The sequence below is a fragment of the Antennarius striatus genome, chromosome 6 (genome assembly GCF_040054535.1).
Source record: "Antennarius striatus isolate MH-2024 chromosome 6, ASM4005453v1, whole genome shotgun sequence".
Classification (NCBI taxonomy): domain Eukaryota; kingdom Metazoa; phylum Chordata; class Actinopteri; order Lophiiformes; family Antennariidae; genus Antennarius; species Antennarius striatus.
This window is the reverse complement of record NC_090781.1, coordinates 9,430,542-9,457,448: the sequence shown is the minus strand read 5'-3', so window position 1 is coordinate 9,457,448 and position 26,907 is coordinate 9,430,542. Positions and strand designations below refer to the sequence as shown.

The 26,907-nt window shown below is 38.0% G+C and overlaps 2 protein-coding genes across 2 annotated transcripts; one reads left to right on the top strand and one right to left on the bottom strand.

The window, feature by feature from the left end:
- Positions 1-1,095: 1,095 nt before the first annotated feature.
- On the bottom strand, positions 1,096-9,487 carry LOC137596648 (extracellular calcium-sensing receptor-like). Its single transcript, XM_068317340.1, has 8 exons — positions 9,336-9,487; positions 8,621-8,915; positions 8,234-8,523; positions 7,651-7,946; positions 3,585-3,790; positions 3,227-3,448; positions 2,078-2,201; positions 1,096-1,994 (listed from the first exon to the last, which is right to left on the bottom strand). The coding sequence occupies exons 1-8, from the start codon at positions 9,443-9,445 to the stop codon at positions 1,096-1,098; spliced, it is 2,442 nt and encodes an 813-aa protein (XP_068173441.1). The 5' UTR covers positions 9,446-9,487.
- A 9,267-nt stretch (positions 9,488-18,754) lies between these two features.
- On the top strand, positions 18,755-23,775 carry LOC137596424 (extracellular calcium-sensing receptor-like). The gene is made up of 12 exons (XM_068316946.1): positions 18,755-18,907; positions 19,013-19,168; positions 19,259-19,411; positions 19,488-19,688; positions 19,934-20,077; positions 20,228-20,407; positions 20,514-20,644; positions 20,804-20,900; positions 21,089-21,212; positions 21,340-21,812; positions 21,898-21,978; positions 22,172-23,775. The coding sequence occupies exons 1-12, from the start codon at positions 18,755-18,757 to the stop codon at positions 22,526-22,528; spliced, it is 2,250 nt and encodes a 749-aa protein (XP_068173047.1). The 3' UTR covers positions 22,529-23,775.
- The last annotated feature ends 3,132 nt before the right edge of the window (positions 23,776-26,907 follow it).

The window sequence follows — 26,907 nt, the reverse complement described above, 5'->3', positions numbered from 1 at the left end:
GTGTTCTGGATTAAAGTAAAGGCAGATCATCCTGAGATGTATTAAAAAACCCTGCTTCCATTTTCCAACCTCCTTTCTTTGCGAAGCAGGATTTTCTGTGGTGACCATAAAGAAAACCAAACTGCGGAGTATACCGGATGTCTAGAACACACTTTAAGTGTCATTGTCTCCCGTTACCCCTAGATCAGCGGTCCCCAACCACTAATTCTCAATAATTCTTATTAATGTAATTATTATGATTTGATTGTTCAACCTTTTGTATAGAAATGATCAGTATTTCTCCTATGTTGAATGCACTGATTGTAAGTCGCTATATTTCAAAATAAAGCTCATTAGTGCAGACAGTTGAATCGAGTTTTTAATATAATTATTTCTTACAACTATTTCATTTACAGAGATGTTATCAATTCATGAAAAAAAGGTTGTTTATTGTCTGTTAATGTCTGCATTTTACATAAAACCACTGCAGATGATTTGTTATTGGCGTCATTAACAATTATTGAACAAATAAACACCGGTCCTTGAAAATATTTTCTTAGATGAAACAGGTCCGTGGTGCAAAAAAGGTTGGGGACTACTGAAATAAACCATTTTCATATTATATGTTGATTATGTTAATTAAGCAGAAGGAGTTTCGTCCTGAAAAAAATATTTTAACTACCTTTCTAAGATCTTCCAACTTTAAAACATAGAAACATAGCAGGAGGGATATATATATATATGTATACCGTACGCCGTCGCACATCAACGCTCGTGACTCCACCTCATCGCAGATTTTTGGTTGGCAGTCACGTGATACCGTACACGCATTCTATTGAGTGTGGAAAAGGTAATACAGATCGAACGTGGTTTAATATCAGGATGGGGAGGGTTCATAAACGTCTAAATTACTGTAAATAATAAGATAAATAGATTGAGATCTCGATCACAGATTCCTTAATCACATATGGTTCCTGAAACGCATTAATTTCAAAGAATGAGGGCACACCGTGTGTGTGTATATATATATATATATATATATATATACACATATATATATATATATATATATTCACATATACATCACATTGCTTATAGAACTCAGATGTCTTTGAATCATTTTTTATTTGTCAACTTTTTCTTGGTGTTTTTCTCGGGCTTAAACAGTATGATGAAACATTTTGGAGCAAAGATACAGAATATTAGGCCAAAACTAGAGGCCAGAATGGCAAATATCTCAACAGCCACAGTAAATTTCCCAGGGGAGCTAATGTACGCTGGGATAAAAGTGATCCAGACTGCACAGAATATCAACATGCTGAAGGTGATGAGCTTGGCTTCATTAAAACTGTCGGGCAGTTTTCTTGCTCGGACAGCAAGCACTAAGGAAAAGAGAGCAAGCAGGCCAATGTACCCGAGTACAGCCCAGAACCCAGTGGCTGAGCCTAACGCACACTCCATAATGATTTTTTTTTTATATACGTTTAAGTTTTTTGTTGGAGTTGGAGGACTAATAACCAACCAAAGGGTACATATTAGAACCTGAATAAATGTAAAAGACACTACAGTCATTCTTTGCTGTGGAGGACCAAACCATTTCATGACGTTGCTGCCTGGGAGGGTGGCCTTGAAGGCCATTAACACTACAACTGTTTTCCCTAAAACACAAGCAATACAGAGGACAAAGGTGATTCCAAAGGCTGTGTGGCGCAGCATGCAGGACCAGTCAGAGGGAGCTCCAATGAATGTCAATGAACTCAAGAAACATAGAGTCAGGGAGAAGAGCAGCAGGAAGCTCAGCTCAGAGTTATTGGCCCTGACAATGGGAGATGCTCTGTGACGAAAGAACACAACTGCAGTCATGATGGTGAGAGAGGCACCCCCAACTGAGAATGCTGCCAAAATGATTCCTAGGACTTCATCATATGAAAGAAACTCTACAGGCTTGGGCAAACAAGTGTCTCTCTTTGTATTAGACCAGTACTCTTTGAGGCAAGGAAGGCAATCAGGAGAATCTGAAAAAGTAAATGTTACAAATAGTTTTAGATGTTAACATACTGTAGTTGATGTTGTAGATATTTTTTAGAAAATAAATTACCTGTAGTATTACTAATCTCTCCTTCTGCACATGGTACACAATCGTAACAGCAGATGGGCTGTCCTTTCTGTAAAGCCTTACGGGTTCCTGGAGGGCAGTTTTCATTGCACACTGACTTAGGCAACTGATATATAGAAACAAATGAACCGAGACATATTCAGCTGTGTTTCAGAGATGTTCACATCTTTCACATCTATCCAATCCCCCCAAACTATTGTTAGTTGACAATTCCTGTCATATTTTGTTCAGGCTGTCAAGAAAAGCCCTCCCTAAATATTAGGCTTGCTACCTGTACACTAATTTTAAACTTCTGAATTTTCACTGCAGGAGTTAAAGTTAGAGACAACACATGGGCATTTACATTTTTTAAGTACAAATTCATATTGCAATTCTTCTTTTCCAGCTTGAAAAAGTAACAGCTAAACTGACATGGATTTCATACTAGTACAATATATAGTACAGCAAACAATAACATAGAATCTTGTGTTTGAACTGCCTAATAAATTTATAAGTATCAGAAAATAGTTAGGTCTCAGTAGGAGATGAGTAAATTGAGTATGGAGACAGCAGGAGATGAAGAAGAAATAGAACGTTGAGATGAAAGTAAGAACACTGAACATTGATACCATGAATGGTAAAAACAGATTGCTGGCTGGCACAATGGAGAGAATGAAGTGCATTGTGTGTACAGTAGATCAGGTGGAAGAGGATTAAGACTAAGGGCTTTGGATCAGGTTACAAGCTGTTCTACCATGGATTGGACAAAAGAAATGGGATGGGATTGTACTGAAGAAATAACTTGTCAGGAGTGTTTCAGAGGTGACGAGAGTTTCAAATACACTTAGTATGAAAGTGGAGGTAAATTGTGTTGTGAATTTTGGTCAGTGCATATGCATCCCAGGTTGTATGTGAGATAGTAGAGAACGGAGAGTGGATGAAGGGGTGCAGAGTGTTACCAAAAAAGAGAGATCCATGATTGGAGTATATGTCAGCAAACTTGTTGGTGAACAAAATAGTGATAAGAGGCATGGTGTCAAGCAGAATGTAAAGGCCAAAGGACAGGACAGTATAAAGGTATATTTTATACCTTTGGAAAGCAAAACTTTTCATATTAAAATATATTGAATGTTTTCTTTTGATCTTACTTACATTATTGAGACCATCCATGAATGTGAGGTTTTTGTTTATATAAAACTCCTGGCCCACCGGCAATGACCCATCATAGTGACCCACAATCAACATCTCAAGGTTGCCACTGTCACCTCTTTGCCAGTTTATCAACTCATACCTAGGCACAGGATCCCCATTTTCATCAAATGACACATCATATCCATTTTGTGTAAAATTTACTTTCTTTAGTTCTGTTAGAACCTATGATGATTAAGTAAATTAACACAATGAGGGAGACAAAGGATATCATTAAATAATATTGAAATTATTTTATCATATAATTAAAATGGTATAGTTGTGGAAAAGATCTTGGATTTTGTTAGTCATTTACACTGACTTGTTTGGCCTCTATCCTTTTGTATTTGTCACAGTGAGTGACAGACTTTGTACTCTGGCACAAAGTCTTATGAAGGGCATGTGCTATGGCATAAACTGCCTTATACACCATGTTAGTGATTCGAAGATTGGAGAAGTCAGTGTATGGGTTCTGGAGCTTCTGCATGTCTTGAGTTCCATCACACATTATCTCACCAGGGCCCGGACCTAAAGCAGAAGACAACAGTAGCTGTAGTTTCAGATAATATTGATATAATTTTTGTATTGTATACCAGCTTGTTTTATGTAAGACCAAAAATCAGTTGATTGGCTACATTTATAAATAGCAAACCAAACATCCAAAATATTTCCACTGGTCACAGCTGGAATTCACTTCCCCTGTTTATTGAGTGACACCACTGTTGTCAAAAAAAAAGAATACAAAAATTTAACTTTAGTAAATTTGGAGGCCTGCTAAATGTCTTACAATCTGCCCGTGTATTCAGGCCTTCAGTGTCTATAGCTGCATTCAGACTGGCAGCCAAAATCCGATTTTTAGACTGACTGATGTCACCCTACGCAACGCAAGAGCCGATAAAAGAAAGAGCATTGCGCACTATGGAGTGGTAAAAAATGGAAGAAGAACTTGACAATGTGAGGTGCATCTGAGATTTTCTCCATCTCTACTTGACAGTGATACCGCCAATACACTAAAGTAACCAACCTCCATGTTCATTGTTGTTGTTTTCGCCGTCACAATTATATGACTTTACACATTACACACGCTGAACGACGGCTTCACCCATATGTCATTGCTATGGCAACCTGTCAGATCGGTCAAAAATATGGCCTAGTCTGAACAGAGCAAGACCCCATTAGGACATGTGCTAAAAACAGAGTGGACACTCAACCCCTTAAAATCGGGTATGAAAGGGAATCTGATTAGAATCCGATTTGCCTTGTCTGAATGCAACTTACATTGCATGAAACACAGAAACATAATCAATCCAAAATCGGAGAATTTGACTATTATTTAAAGAAATCATAACACTTGTATGAATATTTAACTTTTTGTAAGCTTCAAGTACTTTTTAAACAACATTATCTCATTCAAGCTGAAAAAAAAAGAAATTAAACCAAGATAATGACAAAAAGAAAAATCCAAAATTACTATTTGATTGTTTCTCTTTGCCACAATATTAACTTACTTACCATCACAGCAAAGTGAAAAACTATTTACAAGGTGAGAATTTTCTCTATTTAATTGCACCCAAGCCAGCTATATTGACCCGAGAGGACCCACGGTGACACCGGTGTCACACACTCTCTGAATGTCCCTGTCTCTTCAGTATAAAGCTTCATATTTGATTTGTCCCTAAGTGACATATATTCAACATCCTGGTATCATGACAATGTGACAGTCACGTGTTAGTGACCTGAAGTGATGTCTCCAAAATAGTGGTGTGGCCAGTGTGCAAATTCCAAGGAAGCATCCAATTTCAAAAAGCGATTTGTTTTGACACTACAAGTAATTTCAAACACATTTAACAGGTTTAATTCTTTGATAACATGTTCTATAATACTTTCAACTGGATCTGACCATATTTGTTGAAGAAAATAATATCAAACAAGTTAAAATAAGAATGAAAAATCGGTGTGACCTATTTGTCATAATGATACAAATTCACCCAATTAATTGTGCTACGGGCGGCACGGTGGCGCAGTGGTTAGCGCTGCTGCCTCACAACATCGCGGACCCGGGTTCGAGTCCCGCTCTGTGCGGAGTTCGCATGCTTTCCCCGTGTCTGCGTGGGTTTTCTCCGGGTTCTCCGGCTTCCTCCCACCTCCAAAAGCATGCGCTTCAGGTTGATTGGCCGGTCCCAAATTGACCATAGGAGTGTGTGTGTGTGTGTGAATGGTTGTTTGTTTGTTTCTATGTGGCTCCGCGGTACACTGGCGTCGTGCCCGGAGTGTCCCCCGCCTCAAGCCCTGAGACTGCCAGGATAGGCACTGGCTACCCCGCGACCTGCGTTAGCGGATTAAGCGGGTTGGAAGATGAATGAATGAATGAATGAATGAATAATTGTGCTACATCAATTATATTGACTTTTTTTTTTTTTGCTGCTCAATTAAAATAAAGTGTGCTTAACAATTATAAACACAAAATAATGTAAAAGCATTTTTTGTTACAAAACATTTTCGGGAAATCTGCACATGTTAACACATTTTTACTATCCTATCCTCCTTCTTCTTTTTCTTTCGGCTTTTCCCTTCAGGGGTCGCCACAGTGAATCAATTGCCTCCATCTAACCCTGTTCTTTGCATCCTCTTCTCTCACACCAACTACCTTCATGTCTCTCATTACATCCACAAACCTCCTCTTTGGTCTTCTGCCAGGCCTCCTGCCTGGCAGTGCAAAATTCAGCATCCTTCTACCAATATATTCACTATCTCTCCTCTGGACATGTCCAAACCATCTCAGTCTGGCCTCTCTGACTTTATCTCCAAAACCTCTAACATGTGCTGTCCCTCTGATGTACTCATTCCTGATCCTATCCTTCCTGGTCACTCCCAGAGAGAACCTCAGCATCTTCATCTCTGCTACCTCCAGTTCTGTCTCCTGTCTTTTCCTCAGTGACACCGTCTCTAGACCAAACAATATTGCTGGTCTCACCACAGTTTTGTACACCTTTCCTTTCATTTTAGCTGAAACTCTTCTATCACACATCACACCTGACACTTTCCTCCACCCGTTCCATCCTGCCTGTACACGCTTCTTCCCCTCTTTTCCAAACTCTCCATTGCTCTTGACTGTTGACCCTAAGTATTTTAAATCCTCCATCTTCTTGATCTGATTTTACTATCCTATCCTGATCACATAAAATATAAATGTCTTATTTTTGTTGAATATTAAATATTATGTTATTTTCATTTGCAGTATGAAAAGAAACACGTGTTACACTCTTCACAGTGCATTGGAGGCCATAGTGGTAGATGACAGGGAGTTTTAGGGATGTGATGATAGCTCAGATGAAGACCCTGATGACCCTCTTTACAATTCCAATAGTCAAGGGAGAGTAACGAGTCAAGTGAGTGTGGTTATTCTAACAGTAATGAACCAAGTGGATTTACCACGACCAAACATGATTTCAGGTCAGCAAAATACATTCGTCAGTGAAATATTAAGATGGAACTGTCATCTGGCCTAGGCTAAATATTAAAAGATACTTTACAGACCTAAGAACTGAGAAAATGTTTCAAACATGGTGCTGATGATACAACAGTTTGATTTTCTCTTCTGCATTACATTTTTTTCTGCACAATTTATGTTTTTAGGTCTGTTGTTCAGATCTTTGTAGCTATGATATCTTATTATTAATGCTCCCAAAAATGCATCATTTAAGGGGTCATTTTTGTACAATTTATGTCTTTAGGTCTGCTGTTCAGTTCTCTGTAGATATGGTAGCTTATTACTAATGCTCCCAAATAAGCAGTGCTATTTATTTTTGATGCAGTTCACATATTTTTTGTTACAACGTAAAACTAATGAAGAATTTTATGTTAAACCTTGTTATAGAAGTCACAGTTTTGATATATGTTATGGAAATGCAAATAAAATGGCACTTTTGTGTTGGCAAGCAGTAAAAACTGTCAGGTTTACTTATTTTCAAATGGGGAATATGTACAGTATATCACTTACGCCCATCGTGTAATATGTGTAACAAACCAGATCTATGGTAATAAAAATTATTGTTTTGAGAAAAACTTCAGAAATGTGTTATATGTGGTCCATTTAGTCTGTGGTATAACCCACATAATTTTCCTGTAAGGATAAATGGGTGTGGGTTCTCTAGGGTTAAGCCAGCTATAGTAAGAACAGCTAGTCAAAATAACAGATGGGCAACTTGAACTATAGGTAGCCAGAGATAAGTGGAGTAGCCTGAAAATATAGTCTAATGAGAAGTACTCCCCATTGCCAATATGTATTAAACAGTGTTGTAGTGTTATAAAAACAGACAACTGTGTTCATTAGTAGAAATCTTATACTGTTGACTTCAAGTAAGTGGAGAACAGTTTGAACAACTCACTCTTTCCCAGCCTGCAGTTGAATGAATCCTCCCAGAATTCAGTAAGTATTGCAGAGGAAGCAAGATTTGATGGCGAGAGATCCAGTAGGAATTCTTTGAGTCCAGGAGAGTCAGCTTGCTCAATGACAAATCCAATGGCTCCAACACTGAAACTGAACCTCAGCAGGTCTACATTGGTTAACCAGGCCTCACTTCCTACCCACTGGCGAGGTGGAGAAGGCTCATGCAACAGCTCCTCAAACAGTACTCTCACATCTCCAGAAGCTGCAAACACCACAACAACCTTAGCCGTCGACCTGTAGGAGACATTATAGTGCATTGTATTATACTAATAAAAATATTAAAATATATTTGTATTAGGATATTTTACTTTTACATGAAGCGTTTTGGTCTCATCAGTCTTAATTTTAAAATGATGAAAGAATGAAGAGAAATTTATAAATTTTAACTTAAAATCATAGAACATAAATCTACAGTTTTACAATGAGATGACAATTTCAGCTTCCGTATGCTTTTGTCTTAACATATATGGATTTAAGGTCAGTCATATGCTGAATAAGCAATAAATCAGTGATGCAGGGACCTGCGGATAATATCAGCTACTCGTTGGATCTTGCTCCGTGAGAAGGTCTGAAGTACAGATTCAGAATATTCCACACAGATCCCTTCTTTTTGTGCTGTGGTCAGGAATGCCGCCATTCCATTATTCCCATAGTCAGTATCAGCTCGGACAGCACCTATCCAAGTCCAGCCAAAATGCTTCACAAGCTTGGCCAGTGCATCAGCCTGGAAATTATCACTTGGTACAGTTCTCAAGAAATTTGGGTACTGCTGCTTATTGGACAGACATGCACAAGTGGCAAAATGGCTCACCTAAATGAAAACATAAATGTGACTCTAACAAGACAGACATAGGATATCAACACAAGCTAAGGAGCAAAATTGTTTGCAAAAAACAAAGAATATTTACCTGAGGAATATTAAAGGGCCCGAAGACTCTTGACATGCTGATGGATGGAGAAGACCCAGATTCACCAACAATGCCCATCACCATACCTGACTGTGAGCAGTTGTCACCAGTGTTAAACTCTGGATCCAGGCCATTTGAAAGCTGAAATGCCACATGAACTGCTACAAGAGCTGAGGTGCAAGAATCATGGATTTCATAACCAAGTTTAATACCTGGCAGCAGCTCTGTACTGTTGTTAATTTCCTTAATGGCAAAGATCATTGCTCTCGTTAAGCGAAATTCCATTGATTCAAGTCTGCACACAGAGACAATCAGCTGTGAATTGAACATGTCCCCAAGACAATTTTAACAGAAGCCCGAAAAAACAACAACCCAAAAGACAAGAAATAAAATCTGTTCAATCATATAGATGATAACAAATAGCTGCACTGACTCATCTGTGTGATATATATATATATATATATATATATATATATATATATATATATATATATATATATATATTACACCTGCTGACGTTGGTCCCGCAACCCCGGGACTGGCATCAGTGAAAGAAGTGGGTACTGAAGATGAATGAACAAATGTCATATATATGTTTAACCTCCCATAGAATGGACACTGTTTTCTTAAAGTTGGCAATTCTATGCAAAGTATTTTCAACACAATCAAAAATACATCTTACACATCAACACAATTCTATTATCCTTTTACTAACCTTCCTGTGCATGTTAGTGGGTCAGGCATGCTGGTGTAGTCATGCTGATTCACTATGTGCATGTGGTAGTGTAAGGAGAAAACACCTCCAATGATGTAGTCTCCATCCATAGAGAATGCAGGTTGACGAGGTCTAGCTTGGAGCTTACATGTCAGAGATGAGGCCTCAATGCTTCCTGTGTTGAAAGTTCTGTCCTGTGTTAGCTCTAGAAGAGCTGAGTTCACCTTACACAAACCCAGACACACGATCAGCTCACTAATGAGAATTAGCATTTTCAACTCTCATCAGTACATCTGACTACACTTCACGTGTGTTTCCACTGGTTTAAAGATATTTTAGACAGGTGTTTCCCACCTACTTTACGTCACCTAACCATGTTTACATCAGAGAGAGAGAGAGAGAGAGAGAGAGAGAGAGAGAGAGAGAGAGTGGTCATTAAATAACTTTTTTGCAATTTTTTCCCCTCTTGTAAACATGTTTTCCTAGTTTGTTTTTTTGTGTTTAAACTCAAAGTGCCAGAAAGCCAAACAAATGCCACCTTTGGGGCTATTTATACGAGCTACAACCCTGATATCAATTTGTTCAAATACTGTGTATTATTAAAATTGTAGCTAAAACAAAGAAAGTATTTCATACCAATGTAATCTAAAAACTTTGTTGAATGTGTAGAACATCAACTCTTGAACGTTCTAATATATACTAGCACAGGGCCTGTACTACATGTGCCACAACACATGACAATAATCTCAAATCCTACATTTAGCACCACAAGAGACGTGCAGTTCGAAGCCACATTCAGACAGTGGTTTTATTCTTCTTGCACAAAAAAAGCATAATGTGCTGTCAGTTTATTCAAACTTTGCGGTGTCTTTGGACATGTATCTGTATGGATGTTTGTATTTCATCTCATACACATGTGTGATCGACACAAAGCTTTGGGAGAGAAGTCCCAATTGTTAAGTTTTGTGTCAAGTTCACAGTCACACTGGCAGGGGTAAAATGCACAGCAAAACAAAATATGAAGATAAACACAGGACGTTCTTAACCAAGTGGGACAGTCTATGGTTGTTATTGACCATACAGGTAAGTCATTGAGCCTTATGTGATAGGTATTTATAGTGTGTTTCATAACTTCAAAGCTTCAACACCACTTCAGTGCACTCTATACCAACATTGATTTGGAATTTCCAAAACGGACTGAACTTCGCAAGCACAAGCTGGTCCCTTTGAAAAGTCAGACAAGAAAGGAGACAGTTATTCCTAAAAAAAATTACAAAGCAAGCAGTGACCATAATGCTTGCATCATATCATATTGGGATCATTTATGGGATAAAAAGTCATATGATGAAGGGGAGTTTAGCAAAAAAAATGCCTCAGTGATGTTGAAATTTTGTCTAATGCCACTGTTTAACACAGAATATTGGCTAAATGTGGCTATTGAATCACAGTTGGAACTTGAACTCCAAGCATATGACTACAGTGATCCCTCATTAGTTGCAATTAATGCATTCCAGGACCAATTTAATTGTTTATGAACACTCCTCATTCTGATATTAAACAACCTTACATATGTATTACCTTTTCCCACACTCTTATAGATTTTTTAGAAGTGCTTTTAAGGGTGTCTTTATTACAGGGAAGTGTGCTACGTTCCGTGAGTCTCGGAACGCAGCACACTTCTGGATGCTGTCAGCCAGTAGTATGCGCGTATGGTATCATGTGACTACCGACTAAAAAATCTGAGGTGAGGTGAATCTTGAAGCATAAATGCGCGAGGGATTACAGTATTTTTGTCACAGTGTTGACATGACTGTTGACATAAAAGACAAGTCTTAGCTGGAAATATTTGCATGGCCTGTATGAAATGATTGTGTGGTCAAAGAACTCCTGGACATTGTGCCATTAAAAGATAGAACCCGTGGTATGGATGTACCGGATACTCGTTGCAGACGAGTATCTGGTATGGACAAAGCATTTTTAATGAGTATGAGCATGGTACTCGTGCTCGGGCTGAAGGAATATCCTCATCCCAACCTTCTTTGCACCACGGACCGGTTCCATCTAAGAATATTTTCACGGACCAGTTTTCTTTGATCGATAATCGTTAATGATGCCAGGACAGCTGTAGTCTAATACAGTTTTTTTCAGTCGCTAACAACCGTTTGTCCAAACGGCAGTCAAATTTGCAAAACTCTAAACACAATTAGCACAGCATCGGTCTTTTGTGGCCATACCATTCACACATTTCATGTTTTTTTCACTCAATATGCAGTCAGTGAACATATTTCCTCAATGCTTTCATTTTCACACACTGTCAGATCTCACTCCGGGTATTTTTGGGTGGAGGGGGAATCGAACCGCCAATCTTGTAACATAGGACGACCCGCTCTACCACTGTGTCACTGCCCCCCCATTGACACACAGCTAATCATTGCCAACGGTGGATCCGGCATACCCAGCGGTACTATCCCAGATGCATTGCCTTGGATGATATCAGAGATCGTAGAGACCGTAATTTTGTGTTTTTTTACGTAAGCCCCACCACCACCACCACCACCACCACCACACACACACACACACACACACACACACACACACACACACACACACACACACACACACACACACACACACACACACACACTTTTTTTCTGCGCTTTTTGCTGTTGTTGTTCTTTTTGTTCAGAATGCTCTTGTGTGTTTCATGGCTATTTTGTTCACTGTAAGCTTTTTCTGTTCTATCAAATTGTAAATAGTATTTTTACTGTACTTCCTGTAATAAACTGTAAAGGAGAAAAAACTGATGTGCTCTTTACTGGAATGCTTTTGAATGTGAAAATTGCATGTGGACATAAAGTTCCCAACCAAGATATTTTGTGTACATTTTGCAGGAAAATACCATTAAAACTGAAGCATAAAAGTCTATGTAATCTTTCAAATGTCAACTATACCCAGTATTTTGATTGACTGCATGTACCTTATGAAGTGAAAACAAGCACTATTGTTTGACACAGTAATTTCATTTTGAGTCGAATATCCAGTGTTTTGGTAAAGTGTGTTTACAGAAAAAGATGTATTCTATTTTGAAATGAAGAGTTAGTGTTTGTTTAACAAAATGTGTTTTTGAGAAGAAAATTAACCATTTGGTCAATTGTGCTTTGTAGGTGTGAGTCTGTGTTAAAAGTTTTGAAAATGTGACTGCTGTTTGAACAAACGCTTGTTAGCGACTGAAAAAGAACTGTGATAAATCATCCACAGTGGTTTCATGTAAAATGCAGACATCAATAGACAATAAAAAAACTTTTTTCATAAATTTATAATCAACATCTCTGTGAACAAAATAATTGTAAAAATTATTATTATTATATTAAATTATATTAAAAACTTGATTGAAGTGACTGCATTGATGAGGTATATTTTGAAATATAGTGACTTACAATCTGTGCATTCAACGTAGGACAAATACTGATAATTTCCAATTAAAGGGTGGACAAGTCAATCAAATAATAATAATTACAATAATGACAATAAGTGGTTAGGGCCTGCTCATCTAGGGGTAATGGGAGACAATGACACCTGAAGTGTGTTCCGGACGTCCGGTGCACTCGGCAGTTTTTTGTTTTTTTGTCACTGCATAAAATCCTGCTTCACAAAGACAGGAAATAATGGAAGCAGGGTTTTTGATACTTTTTTGTGTCAGTAATGCTTTGTGTTTTTTGTGTATCTGCCTTGACTTTAATCCTAGAACACTGGCGCCGTTGTGGGCGCTTAATTTAGGGGTAATGGCTACTAACCTGTCACGTGACCGAGACCTATCAAGCGGGATAGACGCATGCATTCTTCTGTGCTTAATTTAACACAGACGTCACTTTTCAAAATAAAACATCTGTAGACTGGTAATCAATGAAACAAAATCTAATTTTCTGTGCTGTCCGGTACCGGGTCGCAACCCGGTGGTTGGGGACCACTGACAGATGGGTATAACAGAGAATCAGGTAATATTTCAAAATAAAACATCTTTCAGACTCCAACATAAATAAAAACAGAATTAATGTAAATAATTTTTTCTTTCTGTGTGGCATGGTACCAAATGACCCATGGACTGGTACCAGTCCGTGGCCCGGGTTTTGGGGACCACTGGTTTATTTCACATATTTGAAACCACCCCCTGTTTATAAAACAACGTTGATGTGTAGGTCAATTTGACCCAGCAACCAGGACTTTTTCTTTCTTTGGAACTCTGAGACAAATTTCACCTCAATCTCTCTCTCTTTCAGACACACACACACACACACACACACACACACACACACACACACACACACACACACACACACACACACACACACACACACACACACACACACACACACACACACGCACACACACATACTGTAGTTGATGTGTGAAGTCCACTGAGTCTGAAAAAAACTGAAAAGATGACGAGGTTCATTCTTCTTGTCTTCATTGTGAATTATATAAAATAAGAACATTTTAACTGAACACCAACCAGGTTTATTACCTATTGTTCCCTCAGAACAACAGATGCCATCAAAACAACACACAAATCTCTTTATTGTATGTTGTATATTAAAGGTCATAGACCTACTTTTGAATTACACTTTTTTTTTTTTTTTTCACTTTTGTTGCACTTACATGGCATGTTAGGGTACTCACACTAAGTATGTATCTGAACATGCTTTACAAGCAACTATTGGTCGAGTTACTGAGAATGAAAATAAAACGTAATCAAGCAGAAAGTAATCAAGCATAAAGTGACGTCTTAGATTACAAGGAAGTGCATCAGCGCATCATTCACTAAAGTATGGTGCAAAACCTCAGTGGCACCTTGACTTAGCCTCTACACCACCTGAAAATAAAATCAATTTAGCAAAGGTAGAGCTGTATAAACCAGAGTGGGGACTATCCCCCCATCCCCCCAAAAATCAAACCTTATGCATTCTTTCATGTTTCACAGCACAACATTAAATTTTTCATAGTTTTGTGCTTCTTTTATTCAATAGGAGGTTAAACTAAGTAACTAATTTTTGAATTGACCTGACATTGCATCAACAGTAAATTAATTATGTCTGTTCTTTTTATTGCATTTCATAAAAAATAAAAAAAAATAAAAAAGTTCCCCATTTCTCTTTTAAAAACTAAACCACTGAAAATCTACAGTAGTTTCATGGCATTTCTATCTAAGCATTTAAAGTACAGTCAGTTAAGTTTGGTGAAGCAATGAAATGTGTCAGAGGTTAGGGATCATAGTTTTGAGGAAGGCCTCTCACTAATTTGAAAGAACTCATGGATATGCAATAACCCAGAAGTGAGAGAGGGGAGAGACATTGGAGCATATTGGAAATGCACTTAACTCTGGAGGGATTTAGAGTGTTTGTGAGTACAGAGAGCCTGAGGCAAAGTTCCTGGTTAACTCCTCACATGCATAAACAACTATTTATTTTTTAATTAAGGAGGGCTTAAGAGGCATAACTACTGATTACCAAGAATCCCTTTGGTTGAAATAACATGAAACCAGATCCTCACGGTTCAGTGACAGTCAGAGTTTCTGTGCTGTCTGCTACCAACTGACCCACGGACCGGTACGGGTCCACGGCCCGGGGGTTGGGGATCCCTGCTCATAACTGACTGTCTTCATGATCTGTGATTGGCCAGTCACACACAGTGCCGGCCCCTCCCCACAGAAAGACTTGACTGGTTTTCTTGAACTTGTTTCTTATTTTGTTTCGTTACACGTACGCGGTGCCTTTGACCAGACAGAGCTGAAAACTGCTTGTGTCACATGGTCACTGTCTCCACTCCAGTCGTTTTATTTTTACTTGCTTTCTCACTTCAGTTCAAATTAATACTTTATATGCTGTATAGATATTTTAACTGTTATATAGCGTGCACACACACATGCTGTCTCTCTCCATCTCTCTCATTCTCTCTCTCGCTCTAAAAAGAAAAAAGAAAAAAGAAAAGAAAAAGAAGAAAAAAATTAGAAAGTTGTGCTGAGTATGACAATTCTTGTTCATGCATACTTTGTAGTTCATGTTCTCTAAATACAGTACGCCCTCGCACAGTCGCGCATTAACACTCGTGACTCCACCTCATTGTGGATTTTTGGAAGGCAGTCACGTGATACCATACGTGGATTCTATTGGCTGATGGCATTCGGAAGTGCACTCCCTTCCGTCAGTCTCAGACTTTTGTGAGACTCAAAAGTGCTTTAAACAGTCAATAAGAGTGTGGGAAAATATTAAACAGATAGAAGGTGGTATGGTATATCAGTATGGGGAGGGTTCATAAATGTTTTATTTACCGTAAATACAGTAATAAGATAAATAGATTGTGATCTCTATCTCGGATTCCTCAACCGCATGTGGTTCCTGGAACGTATTAACCGCAAAGAACAAGGGAGCACTGTAGTTCCATTGCTATTGTGATCAAAAGCATTCGCTGTTCTGTATATATTCATTCATACACTAAAGAATATTCATGTTCTGACTTCATAAAAATCTTCTTCTGTAAATAATTCTTACTTTTGTGATCAAAAACATTGAATTGAATCTCCATTTTAAGGCTGTTCTGTAATTTTAAAATAAACAATAAATATAGCAACTTCTGATCAATCCAAATCAATTTCAGACTTAAAATAATGTTTGACCATTTCCGGTCAAACCACACCCACTTCTGGTTTAATCCCCGCCAATTTCGAGAACAGATATGTATACATATAATTTAGATGGTTGAACAGATACAGATAGTGGTGTACTCGCTCATCCCTAATGGCTACATTCATGACAGCAAATCTACCCATGCCACAACTTGTTGAGTTGTGTAGGGTTCTTTTAACGGCAACAATGATGACTAGCTGCAGGCTTGCGTTTCAGTCAGTCAGTCAATTTCAGATTACCACCGCTGGTCACGGGGAGCCGGAGCCTCTCCCGGCGGCATAGGGCGTGAGGCGGGGGACACTCCGGGCACGACACCAGTGCACCGCGGAGCCACACACAAAGACATACAACCATGCACACACACACTCATTCCTACGGGCAATTTGGAACGGCCAATCAACGTGAAGCACATGCTTTTGGAGGTGGGAGGAAGCCGGAGAACCCGGAGAGAACCCACACAGACACGGGGAGAGCATGCGAACTCCGCACAGAGCGGGACTCGAACCCGGGTCCGCCGTGTTGTGAAGCGGCAGCACTAACCACTGCGCCACTGTGCTGCGTTTCAATCTTTTAATAATAAAAGATGATCCAACATACAACTCAGTACAACACCTTTCATTCAGGAGTCCAAACCTGGAAGTACCGCCTAAGGCCCGCCTTATGACCTCTAAGGTTGCATGCCTGAATAACATTACACCACATCCCCCTTACTGAAAATTCAAAGTGAACCTTAGCTGTTCAGCTGTATTCCCACACATAATATTCACCACATACTTAAATCACTGTGTCCAATTTAATTTTATTTTACCTAGTCTGAAAGCTGACAAGCGTTTTATTCAATTAACTACGGACATACCACCAGATTTGGACTTGACTAAAAGCCCGCAAATAACTTCATTTAAATTTTTTACGTGTTAAACAACACTTTGCTCCTATTTGTGTGACAAAAACATCTCACTAATGTATTTTTTTCACACACAATTAGTTTAGACTCCCATTAAAAATTGCCATGTCAAATAAATTCCTAAATGCCCTAAAGAATATTCTGAAAATGGCTTAATCTTATCACAATAATAGTAATCAGGGGTCAATTCCAGATTAAAAATTTTACAGTTTCTGAGAATGGACATCAGAGTGGCATTCATATATTTTTCTTTAGTCAAGTCCAATCTTCCCTGTGACAGAATTACAGGCAAGAAGTTTCTGTTTTACCTTGTTCGAGGAGGTGCCTCAGATGAATATCATTCAATGCATCCCCAAAGGTGGTGTTAGGGGCCAAAAATAAATTTAACAACCAAATCTGGATCATGATTGGTGGTCACCAAATGGTCAAGGGTTGTTTTGGAGGGAACCAGAACTCATCATACCTCATTAAACCAGACAACATGTTTGTTGAAGCCAGAAATGCCACAAACCCACAATGTCCACTTAAGGAAATCACTAGGTTTATTAAACAGACAGAATGATATATCTACTCAACATTTTGTCCTGTGCTTAGATAAATAAAGTTACTTTATGATAGGCTCCAATTAGACATAAACAATATGATTCACAGGATCTTGATTTTGCCTGTTTTGTAAGAGGTGCATGAAACTGACCTACATCAGATCAGCTTCTAACATGCATAAATAGGCACATGACTGGACAATCATAAAGACTATTGACATGACTACAATGATTATATGACTGAATAAATGTCTTACCAATGAATGTGGATTGATTATAGGATTGAGTAAATATCTTGACATTATAATAAAAGAGTTGAAAAAATAGTGAAAATAAAAATCCTTAAATTTGGTGAATGTGTTATAATTTTTTTGTAACAAAACAACAGCAAGTAAATAGTAAATGCAGTAAAATATTTATGTCAAGTAGAGGCTAAAGTTTGGTATGATATGTTTGATATGTTTAGCATAATTTGGTTCACAATAACACTCTTGTGTCATTGGATGGCACAGAACTGGTTCTTCATTATGATTGGTTGATTCAGTATTGACCCATGTGATCTATGAAATAAAGGATTCATCAGACATTTTATATTGTGCACATCATTTTATTTTCAGACTGTTGGACAGGTATTGTTTCCAACACATGCACACACACGCACACACACACACACATACACACCACATTCTTCATGGGGTCAGTATGTGTACTGTATTCAACCTTTATATGGGTGTCTGTCTGGCTGAATCTTTGGGCATTCTTTAGCATTATTTTTCCAGTCGTCTCGGATGTTGCTGAACATAAAAAGGAAAGGAAAGACCTATGTTTAGAGAAAGGTGTGGTGAAAAATGAGGCTTTAACTGAGAGACTGCATTATTTGCAGATAGAACCAATGAGGAGTGTAACTTCAAGGTTGGCTCAGTGTGAGAAACTGGCAGACAATGAGGCTCTTGCCCTGCAGTCAGGAGGTGATTTTGAGATTGGAGGGTTTTTCCCTCTCTATTATACAGCTACTAATCCGCATCACCTCTTCCATAGCAAGCCGGCACCCATACCTTGCAGTAGGTAAGAATACCCTTGACATCAGAAATATCCCAACACTGCAAAAACAATTGTGATAATAATAATCAGAATCATAATAATACAATTTTGCTGTGATGTCTGTCATCATTATTTCATTGTGCTTGTGTGTGTTATGTGTAATAGAACGTTTTCCATCTCGAGCTGAATTTCATAGACTGCATGCCACTTTATTAAAATGTCCACAGCTTTGACTACAGAGGCTTCCGCTGGATGATGACAATGGTGTTTACAGTGGAGGAAATCAATCGTAATTCAAGCCTGTTACCAGGTGTTACACTGGGTTATCAGATCATGGACAGCTGTGACCATGTCCATACAAGCTTGCAAGCTTTGTTCTCTTTATTCAGTCTCTCTAAGCCTGCTGTAAGGCAAGTGAAACAAAAGACAGGATCTGAAGAAAGTTTAAATATCTTAAAGGATATGAGCATTACAATGGAGGGGTGTACAAATATGGAAAATGATTACAAGGGAAATGTAACAGAAGGGATGATAAAGAAGAGCAGAAATTCTGACAGACTGCCTTTATGTCTGGCTGATTCTCCTGTACCTGCTGTGATTGGCCTTACATCCTCTTCCGCTACAAGAGCTGTGGCTCACATTCTTGGCACATTCAACATCCCACTGGTTAGAAGATACATTTTAGTTTTACATTAAATTATGTAACAATGTTTACTTTGTTGATAGTGGTTTTGGTCTTTTCTTCCTACCCCATAGGTCAGTTATTTTGCCACTTGCACTTGTCTCACTGACAAGAATATCTATCCATCATTCTTGCGGACTGTGCCGAGTGATTTTTTCCAAGTTAGAGGTCTTGTTCAACTGGTTACCTCCTTAGGCTGGCTATGGTTGGGAATAATAGGGGCCACGGTAAGAAAAGGATTTCTTTTACCACACCAAATGTTCCATGCAACACCACAATTCACAAAAATGTCATCAATTTCAGGGTGATTATAGTCTTTATGGAATACAAGCATTCTCTAGACAGTTTGAGCAACACGGTGGGTGTCTTGAATTTCATCTGACTATCCCTCAAGCTCCCACAGCAGCTGAAATCCAGAAAATGTCAAATAGGCTGCAGAGTTCGACTTCAAAGGTCGTGGTGGTTTTTGCCTCAGAGGTGCAACTGGTGGATCTGCTGATAGAGGTAAACAATGTACGTTTCAGCACTCTATGCAATATTTATTGCATGGTGTGCATTAATACCAACATTACAATAATGCTGGTATTAATGATTTTCTCATTGCTTTCCTACCATCATCAAATTTCACAATTTATGCCTTTTTTTTCTAGCTGGCTCAGAGAAATGTCACAGGCATCCAGTGGGTAGCAAGTGAAGCCTGGATAACTTCTAGCCTACTGAACTCACCCCCTTTCTACTCTCTCCTTGAGGGCACAGTGGGTTTTTCCTTCCCTGGAGTTAAGATCCCCGGCTTAAAAGAATTCTTGCTTAGTGTACGCCCCTCTCTCAAACCAGGAATGGAATTTATCAATACATTCTGGGAAGAGATATTCAACTGTAGGCTTGACTTTAAAGTACTCAAATACCAAGATAAGGACTCACATACTCGGGAAAAGTTTATAAAAAATGATGTTTTTGGTAACAAAACAGACTCTCAAAAAATCTCAGCATCGTTTTTCAGGCCTATTGTGGGAAAAACACGCTTTACAGGTGTTAGTAAAGAGACTTGCACTGGCTTAGAGGATCTGAGCACAACAAACACCAGCTATACTGATGTTTCTGAAGTCAGAATATCCTATAATGTTTATAAAGCTGTGTATGCCATAGCACATGCTCTGCACACTTTAATGAACTGTGATTCTGCGGGAGCATGTGAGAAATATAAATCATTTACATCTAAACAGGTTAGTGCAATGCAAAAACATTTTTAAATAATTTTTTTTGAATTATTTTTTAATATAATTTTCGTCATGCTTTTGGCTTGTTCTTTTCTCTCCTCATTTCATGTAGTTGCTGGATCATCTGAAAATGGTAAATTTCACTGACCAGCTTGATCAGAAGGTGTATTTTGACTCCAATGGAGAGCCAGTCCCTTTATACGACATCATCAACTGGCAGAAGAACAGCAAGGGTGAAATTAGGTGAAATATTATTATTTAATGATTTTTCATAAGAAGAAAACATCTATTAAAGTAATCATTATTGAGAAGATTTATTATGCTCATTGCGATAATAACATATTAAGACAATTTATTTTGCAAAACCAACCCTAGTGTCTTGATTTCTTTTACAATATTTAGATTTGTCAAAGTCGGAAGCTATGATGGCTCAGCTCCATTGAGACAACAACTGAAGATTGAGTGGAGTGCAATTGTGTGGATGAAAGGACAGTTGCAAGTGGGTAATATGTCATCTGGACTGATTTTATGTGGGATAAAGAAGGTGAAAAATTAAGGTTTCACTGAATTTGTCACTGCAGCTACATAATTGAAATTATTTATGCTTTTTAACAAATAGCATTTTTTGTAACCTAACGTGATGCAAAGAAAATGGTTGACTACATTCTTTCACCTTCATTTGTTCAGGTGCCTGTTTCACAATGTAGCGCCCCATGCTCACCTGGCAGCAGGCAGGCCAGGCGCCTGGGAGAGCCCCACTGTTGCTTTGATTGTTTGCCCTGTGCCGATGGAGAGATCAGCAACCAGACTGGTAGTGCCTTGCATGTTTATCATTCATAAACTACCTCATTACTGTAAGAATCCAAAACCTGGTGAAGCCATTAAAAGTTGTTTTATGTGCATCTTTACATTTGTATTGATGTTATGTGTTCCCAAAGGTTCCACAGAATGTACAAAATGTCCTGAGTTCTACTGGTCAGACAAAGACAACGTAAAATGTGTGGCGGGGGTTGAAGAATTTCTGTCTTTCTACGACACCATGGGCATCATCCTGGTCACACTCACACTGCTTGGTGTTGTCTTAACAACCATCATCACAACTGTATATCATCGTTTCCGCTCCACACCGGTTGTCAAGGCCAACAACTCAGAAATGAGTTTTTTGCTTCTCCTTTCATTGAAACTCTGCTTCTTGTGCTCCCTGGTGTTCATTGGGCAGCCATCTGTGTGGACATGCAAGCTTCGCCAGGCTGCATTTGGTATCAGCTTTGTTCTCTGTCTCTCTTGCCTACTTGTTAAGACCATTGTTGTTCTCTTGGCTTTCTGGTCCAATATACCAGGCTCCAAGGTTCTGAGGCTGTTCGGTCCGTCTCAACAGAGAACTCTGATCATTTGCACAACAGCTCCTCAGGTAGGAGGTTTACAGATCGTCTATTCATTTTATATTCATCCATTGACAATTTACACTAAACCTAGTCCTGAATTATTCTCCTCAGGTTTGTCTTTGTGTGGGTTTGCTGTTGGGCTCACCTCCCCACCCATTCAGAAACCCAGCCTATCAAGTCTTCACTGGAAAAGTAAGAATGATAGCATCTAACACTGTTTTGATTCCACCAGAAGTGGCCAAAGTCAGAAATATTCAAAACCTACTGATACGAGTGTTAGTTTTCACTTTTGATTCAAGACAGCAACCAAACATAACCATACAAATCAACAATTGGACTATGTATACATTTTGACCTGTACTGATGTAATGTTGGGTGTGATTAGATTGTTGTAGAGTGTAAGGATCCATGGCCTCCTGGATTCTATCTTATCCTGGCCTATATTGGCCTACTGGCCTTCCTCTGCCTCCTTCTGGCCTTCCTTGGACGCAAGCTTCCTGATACATTCAATGAGGCAAAGCTTATCACCTTCAGCATGCTGATCTTCTGGGCTGTGTGGATCGCTTTCATCCCAGCATATGTCAGCTCTCCTGGGAAATTCACTGTGGCTGTGGAGATATTTGCCATATTAGCCTCCAGTTTTGGTTTGCTATTCTGTATTTTTGCACCAAAATGTTACGTTATTTTAATACACCCGGAGAGAAATATTAAGAAAGGCCTGACTGGAAAATATATCAGATGAAGTTAGTCATAACAAAGTACAATTCATTTACTGTATTTTGCCCAAAGGTGTGTGATTTTTTTTTTTTTTTTTTTTTTTTAATATGGAGGGGGATCATTTCTTGTTCGGATTATGTGATCTCTATGTCCATTCATTTGCAGTTTTTTGTTTTTTTTTACAATTATAAGTTATTAACATGGCAATTTTTGATTACACATAAAATAAAATAAAATAAATAAATACAGGGCATAAAACCATAGGCTTTCATGGTATCCTAGCTAAAATATTGTAGTAATTAAATTTTCATCGGCTCTATAGTGTGTGTTTTTTATTAGGAAAATTGTTTGCTTTTTCCTTCCATCTAACTGAAAAACTACAGGTAATTTGAAATAAATGGCAACTGACATGATCTGCTAATAAGAATGAGTTCTGTGTATAAAAATAAATATAATAAAAACAGTGTGTTTATTTCTGCATGTTTATCTACCCAACAATGTAATGTTTTCTTTAGTCCCAAAACAAGCACGACTGTGTTCATAAAATGCACATAAAATTAGATTAGAAAAATAAAATAAAATCTACAATATTTTTTAGAGGATTTTTTGTTGAGGATTAGAAAGATGAAAATACGATGAATAAAGTAATGAAATTGTTATGTCATCTAATTTAGTTTTTTTTTTTTTTTTTTTTTTTTAATTCAAAACCTGAAAACAGTTTTTGTTTTTTGTTTTCTTTCAAATCCACTGGTCCACATGAAACTTGTCATGTGAGAAGGAGCCTAAGAAAGGGTAGTGTCATTTGGGTTAAACTCACTTTACATTTTACTTTTTGCAGGGCCTCCAAGGAAAGATTTTTTTTTTTTTTAAATTAAAGCTTGTTATTAGATTTTTATTTTTTTTTAAATACATGTCCACCTCACAGTTTGAGATTACCCTGCACCTTTAGCATAATTTAAGCCTGGTGAAAGGACATGGGCTCACATGACATTCAACAGACATTTGAAGATAAAGGAAAGTGGAAATTAAAAAAAAAACTTGTCAGGTCACTTTCTGACAGTGTATGCTTTTAAAATAAACAAATGGAGAGACAGAGAAAGACTGTAGATGTACAAGCAACCTGATGTACAATTTTTATATCGTATTAGAAACAACTCGAAACGTTGATTACTGCTCTACATCTGTCCCTGACTGATGCAATAGCATTGAGATTTTTTTTTCTTGGAAGTAGTGTGTGTGTGAACAACCTTGGTCGTGAATCCGACTGACCAAGAAAGGTGTCAACACTATCCTGCACAATTTTTGGTATCTGTCAGATTAGCAACAGGATCTTGAATTCATCCTGACAGTAAATAAATAATAAACTAGAATTTTGAATATGGATTATTTTCAATTGTTTATAGCTTGTAGCACCTTTTTAAAGAGAAGAGAATAAGAAGAGAATGTTTTCTTCAATTTCTTTACAACTACAAAGCTGATTACGATCAAGCCATTGAAACTGTGAGAAGCCTGCATCAAAGGAAAGGATATGAATTAATTATGAACTTCACAATTTTCACCAGACATGTGTCTGTGTATTTTTCTCTGCCTTGACCAATATTACATAACACATCAGGTAAAAATGCTAAGCAGCTACTCAAATGCCAAGGACAAAATTGTAAAGATTTCTGCTGCTACGGTGCATTTTGCAGGAGAGTTATTATATGCAGAGACAATACAGTACTTATCCAAACAGCACAGAATACAAGCATGCTAAATGTAATGAGTGCAGCAAGTGGGTACTTCTGTCACTTTACAGCTAGAAGGTTCCGGGCCTGAGTCCTCTCGTGACTTTCAGTGTCCAGAAAAGTGCTAAATAAATCTAATCTTTTTTTTTTTAAATTATTGTTAATTATTTTTTTATTATTGTTATTATTATTACTGTCTTACGGAGCCCCTAAGGTGACATGGAGAAAAAAAAAATCACGGAGAAAAAAAAAAAGCTGTATCTTTACGAGATCAAATCTATCTCTCTCTCTCACATGTTATGATAATCCCAAATCGGTCCAATGAAGAGCTGAATTTCACACTCACGTTTACAATTGATCACTATGACTACATGGTTTATGTCACTAGTGATAGCATGAAATGTTTTAAGTGCGCGGATGGGACGGACATCTCATGTGCAACTGTCGGAACGGAGAAGATGAACGCTGGCTGCCGCCTGCCATGGGACAGGCGGCTGCGCCCGCGGGGAGAATGGCGGCAGGAGCCACATGGCCGGTAGTTGCAGCCACTGACGCGGCTGTGGTGGCGTCCGGTGCTGCGGCCTGGGCTCTGGGCCATGTGGGCTTCCAACTCCTTTACCTGCTGGGTCGCCAACTACCAACCCAGAACCGCAGAATAACACGAAGGATACAGGTGACAACACAAGGGTTAGACAACCGGGGGCAGCAACCCAGAGGTCACAGGTGACAGCACAAAGGTTAGACTGTCGCTGGCCATCAACCCGGAGCCACATAATGACATGGAGTATCCCAGCAAAAGCTGGATTACAGTGCACCAGCTCATCATCGTGAAACAAACAAACAAACAAACGCAATCACACTTTTACCGACAGACAATTTGGTGTGAACAATTCACCTAAGCTGCATGCTTTTGGAGGTGGAAGGAAGCTGGACAACCTGAAAAGAACCCACACAGACATACAAACTCCGCACAGAAAGAAATCAAACGTGGAACCTTGTTACTGTGAGGCAACAGCGCTACCCAGTGCACCACCAGGCGGTCTTTAAATACATTTAAATACATTTAAATACATTTCTCAAATTTTATTCAATGTCATTTGTATATTTACATTAAATTGAATGTGACATAGAAATAGTTTACCTTCGACATTAGTCTAATGGTAATTTTTTTTTTTTTATGTCAACTGATTTTATGACTTTTTTGTTAAGCCAATATTTAAATTAAAATATTGTAACTAAAATATTATTTATGTCACTATAAAAACAGTATGATTTATGTATAATTGTATTGCTTATGTCAGTCACATTACTCATGAAAAAGAAAATCTGCTACCATAAAATTGGTAGCAGATTAGAATTAGAATTGGTCCCTCTTGGTGTTATGATGTCTGGACATCACTGTATTTGTTTTAAATGATGACTTCCTGAGTAAAAATGTTCCAGATATATGGAACCTAAGCTGTTGTTGATTTTCACTGTATATATAATGACAAGTAAAAGGAAATTTGGGTCCTTCTTCTTCTCTAACTAAGAAACAATATGTGTGATTATCAATGTCTACACATATTTTCTTATTAGGTTTACCAATAAGGGTAGGTAGCTCAGCTGAGGTAGCTCAGTTGTATATCCAACAACCACAAAATGATGACATCAGACCTCAGTGAAAAAAGTAAAAATGAAGGAGACGGAAAGACGAAAATAAACCCTTGCAATAACATGTAATGTTTACATGTTAAGACAGGGACGTTAATTATTAAAGCACTTTGAAACTGTTAGCCACGTTTTTCTTGTTTGTGTGTAAAACGATGAAGTGATCTTTTATAATCTATTTGCCCTGCAGTCACTTTCCTACTTAAGCCAAGTGACTAAGTGATTAAGTCATGCTCAAAACCGGTGGGATCTTATTTATCTTAGTTTGTTTTCTTTTTGGGTTTTGTGTTAGGACTTGTCAAAACTTTATTTCTGTTTAATGATATAATTGGATACTATACAATCATGTATTTTTATACTATATTTCTGGCCCTTGTTTTATCAGCATTATACTGTATCTGCTGTTTGTGTTTTATGTCATGTTTCTCACGATCATGTATTGTAATTATTAATTAATAAACACTTCCAAATAACGTTTTGTAGATAAGGGACAACAAATGTTATTATAGTTGCGTACTATATTGTATTTTCAAAGTTAAAAACTACTTGAACTTGTTCAAAAGTGATGTAAATGAATAATTGTTTTATCTTGACATTTTAGTTAATCGCGTTCATCATGAAGGCCAATTTTTAAAAAAGTGTTAATAAGTATATTGTTATTAAAGTGAAGAAACTCAATTTTAGCATGAATGTGAACTTTGTAATGTGATCAGTGAAGGATTTTTAACATCTTTTTTTTTTTTTTTAAATAATACCTTCTTCTTCTTCTTCTTCTTTTCCTTTCGGCTTTTCCCTTCAGGGGTCGCCACAGCGAATCAATTTCCTCCATCTAGCCCTGTCCTTTGAATCCTCTTCTCTCACACCAACTACCTTCATGTCTTCCCTCATTACATCCATAAACCTCCTCTTTGGTCTTCCTCTAGACCTCCTGCCTGGCAGTTCAAAACTCAGCATCCTTCTACCAATATATTCACTATCTCTCCTCTGGACATGTCCAAACCATCTCAGTCTGGCCTCTCTGACTTTA

What these genes read in the sequence shown, in the direction of transcription:
- LOC137596648 (XM_068317340.1), bottom strand. Translation starts at nt 9,445, where the DNA reads ATGGATGGAGACTACATCATTGGAGGTGTTTTCTCCTTACACTACCAC. An exon ending in AAAGGATAGAGGCCAAACAA is followed by an intron (nt 3,449 to 3,584) that starts GTCAGTGTAAAT and finishes TAATCATCATAG; the next exon opens with GTTCTAACAGAACTAAAGAA. An exon ending in TCATGGATGGTCTCAATAAT is followed by an intron (nt 2,202 to 3,226) that starts GTAAGTAAGATC and finishes TCTATATATCAG; the next exon opens with TTGCCTAAGTCAGTGTGCAA.
- LOC137596424 (XM_068316946.1), top strand. Translation starts at nt 18,755, where the DNA reads ATGATGACAATGGTGTTTACAGTGGAGGAAATCAATCGTAATTCAAGC. An exon ending in ACTGTAGGCTTGACTTTAAA is followed by an intron (nt 20,078 to 20,227) that starts GTACTCAAATAC and finishes GTTAGTAAAGAG; the next exon opens with ACTTGCACTGGCTTAGAGGA. An exon ending in GGATGAAAGGACAGTTGCAA is followed by an intron (nt 20,901 to 21,088) that starts GTGGGTAATATG and finishes TCATTTGTTCAG; the next exon opens with GTGCCTGTTTCACAATGTAG.